The following is a 16,771-nucleotide window of genomic DNA, read 5'->3' as shown; positions in this document are numbered from 1 at the left end:
GAACGAGGAGAACCAAAGCGATCGAGTATGTACTTGAATGATTTTTGTACAATAAATGTGTGCAAGGAGTAGGGTTCAGAATTTAATATAGAAAAACAGAAGGTATATAATGTTGAAACACGTCAGATTCGGCCTGCAGCTTATGATTAAAGTCTAGTTACATTTACTTACGTATTAGTCGAGTTCACACCGCACAGCTACCGAGGGGTTTGGTCGGGATGTAAATACCACTTCAGACTTGTTGACGACGGACTATTAATTTATAACGCGATAGGGCGGAATTGGACACCTTTCGCTTGGCCAACAGCCATAGCAGCAGCAGCAGCAAGTTGTGGGTCTTTTGATCTCGTGGGTCAGCCCAGAACTAGATCAATGAGGCCTGATGCTAATCGTGACTAGCAGCGGGACGAGATTTATTGCAAAACGTTTTCCGAAGGGGCTCGCTGTGATCAGACTTATACTAATTATTGTTTATGTAGGTCTTTATGCATACGGGCTAGGCCTGCAGCAGCAGCGGTTACAGCCGTCGCACTAGGGAACAGGTTGACTTTTCCGACCATTAAGACCATACATACTAGTGCTAACAAGAGCCGGCGGAAAGCAAAAAAAAAGGTTACATTGCTCGATGGACGCCGAGTTTGTCATTTTTGCTTGAACAGCACTTTGAACAAGAACAAGCAACATTATGTTTTGCTTTGAAATTGTTTTTCCTTAGGAAGTTCAGCGAGCGGGCAGCTGCTAGTGGGTTTATAATAAACATGCTAAAGAATTTCATGTTTTTAAATTTGCATGATTTCTTTTAAGCTAAGTAGAGGTTTGAAAATGATGCCAAATAAAATATTGTATGTTTGAAAGAAAAACGTGTTAAACACCTAAACTCCAAAGCTCGAGAAAAAGGGGGAGTTTCCATACAAATTCCCCCTTTTTCTCGAGCTTGGTAGTGTAGGTGTTAAGGTGTTGATATAAATTTCGCTTCGTTAACAACATTTCACAAAATTCCTTCTCGTTGTTGAGGCTAGTACCGCCCAACACGTGTTGATACTTTTTACTAGTGTTGTAAAGTTAGGAAAATCAACATTTATCAATGATTGCCAACCAGGAAGTCAATTAGAGCTTCACAACATTATAATAATTTTGGAACGCATTTGTTTTACAACAAAAAAAACTTTACTGATTGCCAACTAAAACAGTTTTGTTTCAAGATTTATTTATGACTTGTAAGAGAACCTGATGCATAGGTTATACTTACACGTTTTCGTATTTAAATATCACTAATTGAAATACAATATTGCTTTCCAATCATAATACATTGTTTTCAGAAAAACTTCTAATTGTACTATTTCGATTAAATGTAGTGATACAATTATTTGTAATAGTAATGTCCTAAAGCTTGAACGATAATTTATGATGTATCCAAAGGAGTTGTTTTATAAACATTGTTTCCAAAATATCTAAGTACTGACGATTTTTTCCAATTTTTGTTTGGTGCTGTACATCGGATTTGCATAAAAAATAAAAATATGTTTAAACAAACCTAAAGCCATTGTAAATTTTATTTCAAGATGTTGCCCCCCCCCCTCCCCAATGATCCCCCTGTTGATTCATTAAATGTTTTGTTGGTTGAACATTCGTGCTCAAACTCAATCCACTTCAACGAATGATCTTTGCGGTTAACTTTACGCAGTTGGCCTGGCCGCTTCGACGTTTGTGATGTTTCAAAGCATTGTAATGCAATGGCGCACTGCAAATGTTGAAATGACAAGAAGATGCTAGGCGTCAATCAACTTAAGGCATTCTCCAGGATGCCCTCGAAAGATTGGCTGTGCTAGGGTTAGATTAGTGTTAAACCCCCTCCCCCCCCCAAGAAAAATCGAAGAATCTCGAAAAAAATATTGCCAAAAATTTAAATTTACATTGAATAAACTTGTACGATCGCGATCGGTTGTAAGCAACTAAGGATACATTCAATTAAGATTAATTCTGCATTTTTAATCAAATAAAGCTTTTCAAAGGTTTGCACAAATTTTGAAATTTGGGGCCACAGATAAAAAAAGAAGTGAACTTAGGGAAAAAAAATATTCATTGATATTTGGCAAACGTTTTCGCATTTCAAGCATGTTGTGGTCTTTTTTGCGTTATTTGATTGAAAATTTTGCTTGACATTTGAAATTTAATTTCTTTTTTACCAATAAAAATTATTATGAGGTTTAATATCATTTACGATCCTTTTAATCCTTATATTTTTTTTACACTTAGGATTACATGCTACATTGCTACATGCCGAAGAAATCTAAAAATTTGATTGAAAACAAATCGCGTTTCCTTCCTACATCAAAAACAAACCATGTCGCGCCTCCACCAACAACCTGTTGAATCCACTCTTCAAAACAAACGATTCATCCTCCCAAAACCGGTCCCGTGTCATTCAAAACTCTCTCTCGTTTGCTTTTTGATTCATTTCTACGGATTCGAGCAGTTCACTCTATTCACCAGTTGTAGTTTTTTACGCTACTCATTTCCATCCATTCCACCGCTGACTGGGTCCAAAGTCAATCCAACTTGGTTCATTCAGCTGCACGATTCTCCTCCATCACCTTGCGCTCGCCGAAGGTGTTCACTGCGCGTTCAGTTCAGTCACAGCCACTGACCGCGTCGGACGTGTATTTTGGAGGAGCCCTTTTGTGCGAATTCTACGAGGGTTTCTCTTAGCTGTGTTTTTTGTGCAGATTTTTTTTTGTTGTGCCGGACGGTATTGAAGATCAGACTCTCATACCGGTTTCTGGGAGTTGGGCAGCTTCTTGTGCTTTGTGGAAGAGACGGAGTCTATTTCTGTCGTGTTTGGTGTTGTTATTTTTCGGTGTCGGTTCGCTGGATCTAACTGGTCGTTTTTGGCAGGTTCAGCTGTGACGATAAGAAACCGCTTAATCGCAAGTGTGTCAACGCGTGAATCATATGGAGAGGTGATCTCACGAGGCCCGCTCTCTTCATGCGAATACGAGGAATACTCAGTACTTGTGCAAGAACTGGCGCTTCTCGGTAACGTGCACATTTATCGAAAAGCGACCCGTTTGAATGCTGATAACGATAGGTGTTATCTTTATGCTCCAGTGAGATACGTCAGTGTGAAGGAATTTGAAGAGGTGTTCGCGGCAGACGGACAAGTCGCGAGAAGAGGGATACATATGGAACAACCTCATCGTTGTGGATATTAACAGCAACAATACGAGCGGTAGAGAACCGCCCAGCTCCAATCAGTGTCGATGATGGATGTGAGGAGCAGTGGTGGTGTTGTCGGCAACTTCAGTGTTAAGCTCTTCTTTTACTTTTTTGGAATGGAGCATCTCAGGTAGATAGAGAGAGTGTTCTGCTTTATAGCGTGAATAAAAGATGAATAGAAATGAGTGTGTGTGTTTAGTTTGGCAGCGTGTAGGAAGTGAGTACGTTTATGAATTCAATTAAATTTTGAGCATTTGCTCTGGAAGCTACGTGAAAGCGGAGGAAGATACCGCGATACACGCCAAACAGTGGATGTGGAGGAATAACTGAAGTGGTTTGTCCCGTACGTGAGCCCCCTGGCCGAACAAAGGATGCTGTTGGCTCTCCTAGTGTAATTAAAACGTGAGATGTTGTCTGTGAAAGCAACACTGGGCGGCGATGACCATCATCAGCGTCCCCAGGTTATCGTCATTTGAGAAAAAAACCAAACGTTCTTCGTGTGTTCGTTCCGTTCGGCTTTAATTATAAAACATAATTCTTGTACCTCTGTGAGCCCCGGTAACGGCGGCTTGTACAATTACGTTGCATTTCTTCAGGGAACATAAAACGTTCCCTGGAAACGGCTGTAGAGACAGCCCGAGACGAGACCGGTGAAGAGGTTCTCTTTGTACTTGCCCATGTTCTACCGGTCGTCTTCACGCTCCCGTACCTGTCTGGTGGGGGCATCCTTACGTAACGTATGATGCGGTGCAGTGCATATCTTATCCGACTGGTTTATGATATCTCTGGCGAAGAAGAAGAGTGCATGGAAGCCCGTAAGTGTGAGTGAAACTATAAATTTTCGGGTAAAAAAGTGAAAGAACACGGCGAAACAAAAGACCTCGATAACGACGCCCAGAGAAGAAGCAGACCAAGATAAGCCAACGGGTGCGGGACATTTCGCCGAATGTCGTTTCGCCGACGGTCATTTCGCCGAAGGTCATTTCGCCGAATGTCGTTTCGCCGCATGGGACGTTTCGCCGAATGGGACGTTTCGCCGAATTGACAAATAATCGTATAATAAATATTTAAAATGGACACAAATTGAATTAAAATATTTTGAAAAAGTATAATGTTCCTAAAATGTGATTTTGCAATCTTTTTTTAAAAAAATATTTTTTTGTTTCTTAGTATGTTATTTTTATAAGTTTATGCATTATTATATGCATAAACAATCGACTTAAAAATAATCTAGTTGAAAAAAAATCTGCGAGTTTTTGCATTCTTTCAAACTTGAGCAGTTATTTAATTTCAGCATATAATTTCTGTGAGTTTTTTGCATTAATTTCTGTTAGTTTTTTGCATTCTTGTTTAAATATATCATTTGAATTATTGCTGTGAGTTTTTGCGTTCTGTTAACCATGAGCAGTTGATAAATTTCTGTTAGTTTTTGATTTTTTTTTGTTTTTTAAGCATATTATTTGTATAATTTTTGTAAGTTTTTGTATTCTTTCCAACATGAACAGTTCTTTTATTTTTTGCTTATAATTTTGAATATTTCTGTTTGTTTTTGCATTCTTTGTTTTTTAAGCAAATTATTTTTATAATTTTTGTGAGTTTTTGCATTCTTTCAAACATGAGCAGTTCTTTTAATTGGCTGCTTATAATTTAGATTATTTCTGTTTGTTTTTCCATTCTTTGTTTTTCAAGCAAATTATTTGTATAATTTTTGGGAGTTTTCGCATTCTTTCAAACATGAGCAGTTCTTTTGGTTTTCAGCACAACATTTTGCAAAATTGCTGTTAGTTTTTGCATTCTATATTTTTGGCATACTTTTCAAATATTTCGGTGAGTTTATGCATTTTTAGTTTTTTAAGCATATTATTTCTATAATTTTTGGGAGGTTTTGCATTCTTTCAAACATGAGCAGTTATTTTGATTTTTAGCATAACATTTTGAAAAATTTCTGTTAGTTTTTGCATTCTTATTTTTTTAAGCAAATTATTTGTATTATTTCTGTGAGTTTATGCATTCTTTGAAACATGAGACGTTCTTTACTTTTTTAAATTATTATATTATTATCTTGCCACTCCTTCTCAAGTTTGCATGAGTGAATTACAAGATGGCACTGCAGCGAACAAATAGCATAAATTATACAAAAAAGTTAATTTTTATTCAATTCGGCGAAACGTCCATTCGGCGAAATGACTTTCGGCGAAACGTACCATTCGGCGAAACGACATTCGGCGAAATGACCGTCGGCGAAACGACATTCGGCGAAACGTACCAGATCCAAGCCAACAGAGAAACATTTAATTCCCATTGAAGAAGCCATAACATAAATAAATAGTGGTGATTATTTTGAAAAACCGAGATTAATTAAATGGCAAATTCCATCTGCTATAAAGCGAATGAAAAAACGTGATTGTGTCTGTGATTCGAATACATTCCCTTACAAATAGTGTGGTATTCAATTGTTGTTTAGTCAAGTGCGTACAACGCTACTATCGCAGTTCAATAATAAATCACTATCAATTCAGCCCTCGCGGGTCACCGGTCTTCAACGACTCCCAAGTGATAACACCGACCACGACTCCCCGAGCCCAGACTCAATGTTAACGAGTTAAGAAAGCACACACTTACAACTTTATACTGGAAATGCCTATCACGGCAACGAAGGCAGCCATCAGCGCAGCGCCGCCAAGTGCACCAAGTGCAACGTCGTCGTCTAACGGTCAGGCAAGCTCGCGGTCTAGTTTTCAGTCGTCCGCAGACCAGACGGCCATCGGTGCGAAAAATGGTCCAAATGGAACGGCTGGTGCTGTGGCTAGAGCAGCACCACTGACCAACGCCACCGCTGGAATCGGAGGACTGCGTAACGGGCGACCTGGAAGTGGGCTGAGCCTCAGCGTACTAGGTTTGTAATTGCCTTTTAGAGAGGGACAACAACTAACTGGTGGTGGTAGTGGAAGATGTTTCTGCTTGTTATGTTATACTGCTTAAGGTTAATGCTGGTTTTTCACCGGTTATGTTGCGAAAGTTAGAAAACATAATAAGAATTAAGGCATTGCACTGATATGGCTTAATTCGTTCTACTTCCATGTCTATTAACTCTCTACTACCAAACCCTATTTTTAAACGAAGTCAATCCTTAAATACATTTCAAGCTTTAAAAAAAAACACGCTTCTGAATGTGGAATGTAGGAGCATAGAAAAATTGCTGTTTCTTTTAACAGTGGCTGGCAACACTCTAAAAACATACTATCGTCAGTGGGGGTGACTATGGGTCAAAAAACGATACACCTCTCGTAATTTCTTAATAACAAAAACAATTTGAATAACATCGAAAATCTTTTATCGTAGAATTGTTCTTAGATAGTTTACTAACATTTTCCCAAAATATGGTGTAATTTGATGGACTCTACCTTAAATGGCAATCGTTTGAAAATTGACCCAATCTCACCCCTTTGAGGGAGTGACATTGGGTCAAATGAAACTAAAATAATGCTCAAATACAAAGATATAGTAAAAACAAGTCATCCAACAGTGTTTCTTGTTCGAGGGAATCGTATTGACATGCTAAAATATTTGAAGTAGAGATTTTCAAACATTTGGGTACTTTTTGATCAATTCCAACAAAAAATTTAAAAAGTTGATTTTTCGAGAGGTCATTTTTGGCCAAAAACGTACCTCAACTTTAGACAGCTGCTAAAATGACAGGATTTGTTCTAGGAACGAGATTTTTTCAGAAAAGTCATCTTAAGATGTCCCTTGCACAACCCTTTTAACAGAATTTAGTTTCATTGAGAAGTACCAGCCGGGTCCGGTGGTTTAGTGGTTAGCGTGGTAGCCTCTGAATCCCAGTATGGCCTGGGTTCAATCCCAGACGGACCCGGTGGCATTTTTCGAGACGAGATTTGCATGACCACGCCTTCTATCGGATGGGGAAGTAAAACATCGGTCCATTTGCGTAAAAGAGGTTTTGAGTGACTCACCACACATAACCTTCGGACGCCTAGAAATGAGCAGAAACTTGCAACAGAGACCACAAAAGACCCGGGGGTCGTTAAAGTGGATTACTTTGCTTTTGAGAAGTACCTGAGAAATTGTAAAATCCGTAAAAAAATACTTTGACCCAATCTCATCCCCCAGACCCAATGTCACCCCCACTGACGGTATCTCAATGTTTCAGTCAAAATAAGTACCGTCAACCGGGGTGAATTGGGACTACAGTCTGAACAGGGACAGCTGTTTTCAGAGGACCTAAATGGTGTAAAAAAGAAAATCCATGCACTAAATTTGCCAATTATTTTGTCAAAAAACCAAAATTTTCATGGAAGTATAAGTCTAATTAACTAAAAATGGATTAAACTGCACGTTTGGACTTGTTTCAAAATATTTTGATTTTTTTTTTGTAATATCCCAATGTACAATATCACAAAAAGTTTGTTTTAGATACTTCGATATTTTGAAAACTAATGATTTTAAACAACTGGACTGGTTTAAATAGCATTTTGTATATTTGAGTCGCCCTCTCCCCCCAGTGGAGGGACATAAAAAAAAACTTTTGCAATGGCCTTATTGATTGGTAGATTCAGTTCGATTTTTACGATTGAAACGATTTGATATGTTCGACTTGTTTGGTTCTATTTTTGTACCTTCAAATTTCCGCATTTTGTTAAGTAGTTTTTTATTTATTGCACCTTTGATTAAAATATTTATGAATTTTTGAACAAATTTTTTTTTGATGCACTGAAATAAACTTTTTATTTAAATCAGCTCAAGTTTATAATCACGTCATCTGGGGTGATTCGGGACTCATGGGGTGAATGGGGAGAGCAGGTTTAGCCATATTGTTGCTAGGGATAATTTCAATTAAAATGAATCAATTTTCAAATTTTTATTTTTTCTGAAACCAACTGTCCCTTAGCTAACCTGTAGTCCCGTTTCGTACAGTTTACTATAAGGATCAAATTCTTGCTTTTTCAAAAATCAGAACCCGATAGAATCCAACAAACGGCTATAAAAGTGACGCTCCCTAACGAAGAGTTCGTCGTATCCAAAACACTAAGCGGTCCTGTCACGCAATCCAGGTTGATAGCCGCGCGCCGGTGCAGGCCTCCGTCAACGTCTTCGCCAGCCCTGGCCATCGGATAATCGTTCCAATAACGGTGTCTATCAACGTTTGCTGGACTGCTGCAGCCTCACCAAGCTAATCGATACCTCGAGGTGGAACGAAATGTTAATATTATACTCATTGGGACCGACCGTGGCCGCTGGCAGACCCGTACCTACTTTTGCAAAAGATGGTTGCATCATCGCCGGGGTTGGCCATCAGGAGATTTGCACTCGATGCAGTTGTTGCAGCGCGCGCGGAACAAAGCCGTCCATCAACGCGCTGAGCTGAGAAACTGTCCGCCTAGATCGGGGTCTTCCAAATTAAAGAAAACGCAAATTGATTGATCGAACATGCCGCGGGGTGGAAAAAAGGTGCGCTTATCACGTCCTTTCCCGTCGCTGTGAATAGTAATAAGCTAATCAATACGGGGAGGGCTTATTGCGATGGGGCGCCTCCAACTGGACTTGAGCCGTTGGCGTTATCCGCGTGGACAGGAACGGCTCGACGTTCCTCTTTTCTTTTTTTGCAAAACGACTTCGTCAGCAGCGGGAGTGCAGTCGTTTCTTCCAGTAGTCATATCAAATTTATCATAACTCATTTATTTCCATGTTACTGAGCGCGGTTCCAACCGTGAAGGTTTCGCTGCCACAAATGGCCTGCGGCGGCGTGTGTCACTGGGGGCCTGGGGCCGAACCTTGAAAAACAAGCGAAATATGCTTGGCTTTTGCATTCCGACGAACTGTGCTGGCTGGGACTGGAAAAGAAACCGCACTCTGCCATTCACATACGCTACAATGGACGACCACTTCATAATACACACTCGCACACCCCGTCCGTCCCGTCGCTGAAGCAACTGGTCAAACAGCAGCAACAAATTATGCAAATGGCAACTGCTGCTGCTGCTGGCGCGTTCCAGGAATTCGTCAAAATTGATCCGCACATGTCTGGAAAATGACACCGGTCATACAACATAAACATGTCGCCTCTTCCCAAGCAAAAGCAACGAGAGCGACCTGTTGCGCGGCCAGTTGTACTTGTAGCAAGACTTGTTTTTCGGGAAAAGGTGAAACTCGTTCAACCTTTGTTTGGGCTGCGACTGTGAAAGTAATTGCAGCAGGTACTTCACCTGTTGCGATCTACACCGGGAGGCCCTTTGGTGGAGTCATCTAGGACAGTGTTCCTCAACCTTTTGTTGGATTCGTTCAATTTTGAACCCACAGATCATACAAGTGGTACGTGTACCCCGGGTTGAGAACCGCTGGTATTAGTTTAGTCTAGTTTGCAAACCCATACCTTTTAGCTCTTACAATTGCCGGCAGCTTTCAAACCAATATGCCACATTTCTAGAAAGTTGGTCGTCGACCAGCTCAAGTGCCATTTGCGCGCCTCATACTCCCAACTCCATCTAGATCCACATTGCCCAGCAAATCTCTTTCGCCCTGTCGTTTTGGCGTCTCTGAAATCCGTGGAAAATTGCAAAATTCCAACCGTCCGAAAGTTGAGGTTCGGGGTCCCGGAAACGTATTTTGACATTCCCTTTGCCGCCGCTTTGGGTCTGTCGTAAATTGGCCCTCGATGATGTTGGAAAAAAAGTAAGACCGAGAAAATTGCTTCACTTCACACACAACAGAATCCAGCTCGCTTTTGTGATCCACACACGTGAGGTCAACGGACAGTTGCATTCCGCCTCTGGGGAGGTGCCGAGGGAAAGGGGTGTGCAGTGCGTTTCTTGGTGGCGCGAAAGTTCGCCAACTTTCAAAACCGCCGCATACATAATGGAACTTCCTTCCCTCGTGGAAGACACGCGGGGTGGTGACAGACCATCGGTGAGACACATTGCTCAGCTCTCAAACTGACTGATCCCTCGCTCACCCTATACCTGGTGGCAGAAGCACTGGCTTTGTATGGCTTTGGAAAACACTCAACGCTCATCAAATATTTAACCGGTCGTCGAAGAAGACGAAGAGTTTGTGCTTCCATTTTTACGGTGGCTGCCACACGGTGGAGGAGTTTTCGCGACCACGGACAAGAACGTGGCTAAACAAAGAATCCGAACCCGGCGCTTGAACTCCGTTCCAACTGATCTACGGCACAAGTACGTTGCGTCGGTAAGCACTCTATTCGATGATCATCACTACGAGCACCATGTGGTCGAATGAGATATAGGAAAGAGAGCGAGAGAACCAAATCAATCACTTTCGCTAATCCTCGCAACAACTCAAACGAGCGAGCCAAAGCAGTTCGAGGAAATCGACGGACGTTGGCAGTTTGGAGGATTTCAAGTGCGAATCAAGTGTGTAGAAGAGTTGAGAGAACTCCAGGCAAAGAACGAGCTATCTAAATATTGACCGAGTCATTAAACGATAGTGGGATGGCTATAATAACAAAAGACCGAAAAAAAACACAGGAAGAAGTAGCTCCCGGGGCTGAAGAACTCGGTGAACTCCACATGGGCCGGTCGGATGTTCTGCGCTTCTTCTTCCGTTGCGTGGTTGATTCAGCAGACGGGATTGTTTTAAAGACGCGATCATAATTTGTATCATGTGTTGTTGGTGTGCGGCGTCTGTCGGCATGTCTAACGTAACAAATTCTAGCGAATCGAGGCGAATAAAGTTATTATGCTCTAGATGAGACAGTAACGATTCGGGGGCCTACGCCCGTGAATCGCGATTATGAAATGGAGCATTGTTTTTTCATGAGGGTTTCGTCTCCCGTGCGATTCTCGGTACATACCAACGAGATTAGAAACAAAAGGCAGGATAATGGAACTGGTTTTAAATGCTTCTGGGGATATGTAAGCATATGAATAAGTTATTAAGTTTCCCATAGGAGGATTTATTTTATAGATTTTAAGCAGTTCATCAATTCCTTCTAAGACTTCTTAGTTCGGATATCCGGATAATTACATGCATACACTTTGGAAAATGGTATTATTAAAAACAAATTTAATTTCACTTTTCCCACATAAATTGAGGTCAAATTACATTAAAAGAGGTAAAATTTAATTTCCTTCATGACAGTTCCCAAATGGGTTGTTTTTAATGCTTAGATTATGGAAATTATTCTTTAAAAAAAATACAATAATTGAACTAAAAACTAGAATTCAACATTTCAATGAAAAAATCATTGGAAATGCTTTAAGCACAGGTTTAGTTGTTATGCAATCATTAGTTTTAAAGAAATGTAAGATTGGAAGAAAATTTTAATTTTTCGGAAATTGAAGAGGGATGACAAAAACGTTTAATAATATTTGTTACAGCCTAATCGAATCAAAATGCCAAAATGAAATATTTTAAAAATGCATGAAAAGCATTCAACAACTAAAATTTTTCAAAAATGGGTTCACAGAAATCGAATTTAATGTTAAAATTATGAAAAATTAAAAGTACGCAAAATATTGTTTTTGCTAATTTTTCGATTATCCTTCGGCTAATTAAGGCTTCGGATAATCGAGTCTGGACTGTAGTAGCAATACTGTAATGATGTATAAAGCATTTTGTGGTACTTTTAGCCTTAAAATTTTGAAAATCATGCAATAAATTTGAAATTATTTTTCTAGCGCAAAGATCTATCCTACTATCTTGATGCTTCATGCAACAAAATTTTCCAAGAATCCCAACATTGAAACAACTATTTGCTAGACCATACATCTCATTCTCCTGTAAAACCTCTTCGCACACATGAACCGCCTAGTTCTCATGTTGTAATCACTGATAGCGTGCGGTGCATCCCGCATTTTGTTCCAGCAGCCCCAACGCGGAACAGGTTACCAACTTTGATTACAAAAAACTTCACGTGAATGTTAAACAATACTTTGCTTAGTTTTACATTGATGGCGTTCCAAGTTCACACTCTCTGACGCGCGTGTGCACAGACGAAGAAGAAATTGTTTGCCAGCTTCTCATGTTGAGCGAGGGGGGAAGTATGATGATCATTATCTTATGCTGCAGCAACTTCAATTTTCCCCACCCGTTCTATCAACAACGTAAAACAGCCGGGCACATCCGCACATGTGTTGTAGTTGCCAAGGGTCTAAAGAGCCACTCCAGTGAGGTACTACGCAAAGCTAACAGCAATTCATCCAGGTTTCCGACACACCGTGTCGTCCTAACGTGCGATGATGATGCAGGCTGGTCGGACTCGGCCGGTTGTAAATTCTCCGTCCAAAAGGTAGTTATTTAAGATTTAATTTCATAGTGATTTTACGCCCGACCTGTGGCTGGAATGGATTTCGTCGTCATCGTCGTCGTCGTCGCCAACGGAATGGCTGAGAAGCTGAACTGTTGCTGCGACGACGCCCCCTTCTTCCCGCAAACACGAACAACGGTGCGCAGAACATCCTGCCCTGTCGCGTGCATTTCTCCGCGACGAAGACCGGAATGAATCCCCACAGACGCCATTGCACTCCGAGTGTGTTCATAGTGTTGGGCAGAGGAGCGTCTGCGCGTAGTGGTGGAGTTGAATGAATGTGTGTGTTGGTAGTCCCGTGGAGTTACCACCACGTGAAACCCGATTTTGCACGGCTTGTCCGGCCGGACGACCGGAGACGTTCAACGTTCGGTGTAGTTGTACAAGTCCTCGCCGTCGATGTCTCGTCTTCTATAAATGGTAGTGAAGCAACCGGACAGGCCAGCCGTCGTCGTCGAGCCCACCGCACTCCAGATCGGAGACTCTCGCTGCTGCGCGCTGGTTAAGGAGAAAAATTAAACGACTTCAACGATGGGTACACCTTAACCGTATGGTATCTCGTAAAGTCGCGCAACAAAAGCGAAAAGAGTATTGCCATATATACGAAATTAGTCATGACGACCGGATTTTTTTTTGTGTGGTGCAGACGGACAGACGCAGCCCTGTCCGTCCAAACGGTCGTGTTTTTGTCTTCCAATTAGCTTCTCTCTCCCTCGGATGCTGGGCCCACAGACAGACAGAGAAGTCTGGCCTTTTTATGCGCTCTCCTTTTCGGTGCTGGTGGACCAGCCAGTGGCTAGCGGCAGAAATCGATTAAATAACAGCATAATCATCATTATCTTATTCCTTTGCGCTTTTCAACGCGCCTTATTCAGCAAACAGTTTTAAGAATGTGTTTTTGGCGGCGTTTTTTGCTTGCTCCCTCTAGAGCGCCCTCAAACGGGGCCATAGTCGAGGGTCAAGCCAAGGCGAACATGTGTTTGATGACGTGTCTAAGAATGGCGATGTTGGTGGCGTTGAATGTTTTGGTCCAAATTACTGTTTTCATGCAATCACGCTTGATTAGCTGATGGTGTTTCAGTCGGTCACTTTAGGCGGAAGGGGAACCGTCAATACAGGACCCGACCTAAATGTTGGTACGACAATGTGAACGCACATACACGTGTTTTATCGCTACCCTGACATTGATTCCGTCACACAAAATTGATTTTAGTCTTTCTCGTCACAGAAAGGTAAAAATATCACAAATAAATCATAAGAAAATTCAACACTTCTAACTTACCCATTTGAACATACAATGTAAAATATTAATTTATTAATTTTATTATTTCCTTCGAATACGCTCAGAAGTTCGAAAATTGCACTCTCAGCTTTAGCCTAAATACACAGCTTTTAAGTTAAATTTCGCTACTATACAAGACCGATGTAAATATTTTGCAATTTTGTACTGCCGCTTTTATGAATGATCAATCTTCAAATTTAGCAAAAAGATTTAATTTCAAAGTTGAATGTTGTCCAAGATATTTGCTCCGATTTGCATAGTCCAAAAGAAAATTTTAAATTCATTCCATTGAAATCAGTTATGAACAGAAAAAAATGTTTCAATGTCTGTTTTCTGTTCTGTTGCTGATATTTTAAATCCAACAATTTTAATTTTTATATCAACTACTCACATTGTGTACCTTGTGTATTTTATTTTTCTAAAAATCATAGACGTTGATGAAGAAAACTTAAGTTGCGATTTATATAAACAAATGTTTGATCAAGTTAAGAATTTCTGAAAAAAAATATTCAAAAAATTCTAAAAAAAGGATTTTATTATTCAATGTAAAATGCAAGTCAAAAGTACTGTAGTGAAATTTTGATTAAGTGCACCGATTTCAAGTTTAAGCCATTTTTGGGCAATTAAAAAAAAGTCGCGGTTTTTCAATTCGTCGCTTGTGTGCTATCTTTTGACACGTCTGCTGTTAAAAGATAGGACGTGTCACAAGATAGCACACAAGCGACGAATTAAGAAATAATATAGTGCCCATGTTTACACACTTTTGAATATGGGTCATTCCATCTCAACTGTGCACGAAAAAGTGCAAATTTGAAAATTACCCTCTCCGATCCTGCTCAAATTTGGCAGAGCTGTTGATACTATCAAAACATGCAAGAATCCCGAATTTCATCCAAATCGGACCACCCCCTCCATTTTTGTACCTCCCCAAAAAATCGACTTTTTGGCGATTTTTGACCAAACCTCCTAGTTTCAAACGACGATAACTCAGGAACCACTAATCTTAGAGGGTCGGTCTTAGACTCAATGTTGAAGGAAATTGGACGTAGAATCCATTTCCGTGATCAAAATTTTGATTAATTTATTTTGTCTACCTGTATTGCGCAATTGAAAACTTTAAACGGCCGTATCTCAAAACACCCCAACTTATTTTTTTTATTTGACCTCACCATCGTGTTCCCCGGCCAATTTTACATAAGAATCACTTATCGACAGAAATGAATATGTTTCGTTCCAGAGATATCGAATTTTAAAGCTATGTGTTTCCGAGATTACCTACATCAGCTTCATTCGCCGCATCTGCTAGAAGCACACAGGCGGGCTGATCAATAACTGCTACCTGGTGTTCTGGGAGATGATTAATTTAATTTATATTTTTATAATTTTACGCAAATATTTATTCAAATGGCTAATAGGGGAAATTCTGGTATGTTTGGCAGGTTAAGTCCTCGCTCCTAGTTTCGTCCAATTTGCTCATTTTCACTATTCAAACAACAAATTTTGCAAAACTTTTGATAGAAATTTGCTTGTTCACTTCTTATTGAGCTATTTATCACTCGATTTCAGTTGAAAACGCTTTTAATCAGCTGTAATTGAATGCCAAAGCGCTGATATGGTAACATTAGAGAAACGCTGGAATTAGATGCTGTTCCCCTACCTTGATCAATCTATTTGTGTGAAAGGAATATTAATTGGGTTATTTTACGTGTTGCTAACCGTTTTAAAGTACCTCCGAGGCCATATGACTAGGGCCTTCATCATGGGCGGTAGCAAAATAGTGCCATTCAGCAAAAACCCCAAAACCTGCTTTATTATTATTATTATTATAGTTAATTATTGACACTTTACATTAATTTGGCAAATCCGATTTATGGTTTAAAAGAAATCAATTTTTATATTGTGAGCCAGCTCCATTTGATTCAAAGAATCCAAGAATGATGTAAGAAAAAAATACTGTTGTTCGGACGGTGTCGAAATCATCGCAACTAAATTTGGGGAATTAGCCGCTTTTCAGCAGATCAAACTTTGTGATTTTCTTAAATTTTTCAGTTTTATACTTTCCAGAAATCCTTTTCCAACTCGTTGTGATCGTCCTTCACTAGAGTAAAACGTATCAACAAATTTTATTAATTTTAGTTCATATTTCTTACTCAGTAATGTATCGTGCACTTATTGTTCAGTGTTACTAACAAGATTAATTGCATTTTCCTGCTCGCTCCGTCGGAATCCAATTCTGCCCTTTACTGTGTGTCGTTATTGCTCTGTCCTGTGGGTTAGCACAGAAATTCATTTCATTCATTTTTTTTGAACAGATAAACATTCGCGATTAAACTCCAGTTTCCTACAGTGTTACACAGTTAATTTTTGCCCAATTTGATAAAGATTATTTATGATGAAATATTATTTCAATAAATGGCCAGGTAGCAGTTATTGATCAGCCCGCCTGTGTGCTTCTAGCAGATGCGGCGAATGAAGCTGATGTAGGTAATCTCGAAAACACAAAACTTTAAAATTCGATATCTCTGGAACGAAACATATTCATTTCTGTCGATAAGTGATTCTTATGTAAAATTGGCCGGGGAACACGATGGTGAGGTCAAATAAAAAAAATAAGTTGGGGTGTTTTGAGATACGGCCGTTCAAAGTTTTCAATTGCGCAATACAGGTAGACAAAATAAATTAATCAAAATTTTGATCACGGAAATGGATTCTACGTCCAATTTCCTTCAAAATTGAGTATGAGACCGACCCTCTAAGATTTGTGGTTCCTGAGTTATCGTCGTTTGAAACTAGGAGGTTTGGTCAAAAATCGCCAAAAAGTCGATTTTTTGGGGAGGTACAAAAATGGAGGGGGTGGTCCGATTTGGATGAAATTCGGGATTCTTGCATGTTTTGATAGTATCAACAGCCCTGCCAAATTTGAGCAGGATCGGAGAGGGTAATATTCAAATGCTGTTCCGCTTCAGATGGAATGACCCATATTATAT

At 40.0% G+C, this 16,771-nt stretch overlaps 1 protein-coding gene across 5 annotated transcripts in view; it reads left to right on the top strand.

The window, feature by feature from the left end:
* The window catches only part of LOC120430438 (protein TANC2), a 163,681-nt gene that overhangs the window by 27,235 nt on the left and 119,675 nt on the right, over nucleotides 1–16,771 (top strand). Inside the window, exons 1-2 of one of the 5 annotated variants that reach the window (XM_052709773.1) lie at nucleotides 2,629–4,143; nucleotides 5,500–6,112. The exons of the other annotated variants lie outside the window; for them this stretch is intronic. Coding sequence (XP_052565733.1) covers nucleotides 5,854–6,112 — 259 coding nt within the window. The 5' untranslated portion in view covers nucleotides 2,629–4,143; nucleotides 5,500–5,853. Of the gene's footprint in view, nucleotides 1–2,628; nucleotides 4,144–5,499; nucleotides 6,113–16,771 lie in introns of those variants that run through there. 5 annotated transcript variants of the gene reach the window in all.

The sequence above is a fragment of the Culex pipiens genome, chromosome 3, assembly GCF_016801865.2.
Source record: "Culex pipiens pallens isolate TS chromosome 3, TS_CPP_V2, whole genome shotgun sequence".
In the NCBI taxonomy this organism is placed as follows: domain Eukaryota; kingdom Metazoa; phylum Arthropoda; class Insecta; order Diptera; family Culicidae; genus Culex; species Culex pipiens.
The sequence above is the reverse complement of the archived record's forward strand: the minus strand, read 5'-3'. Positions and strand labels throughout refer to the sequence as shown.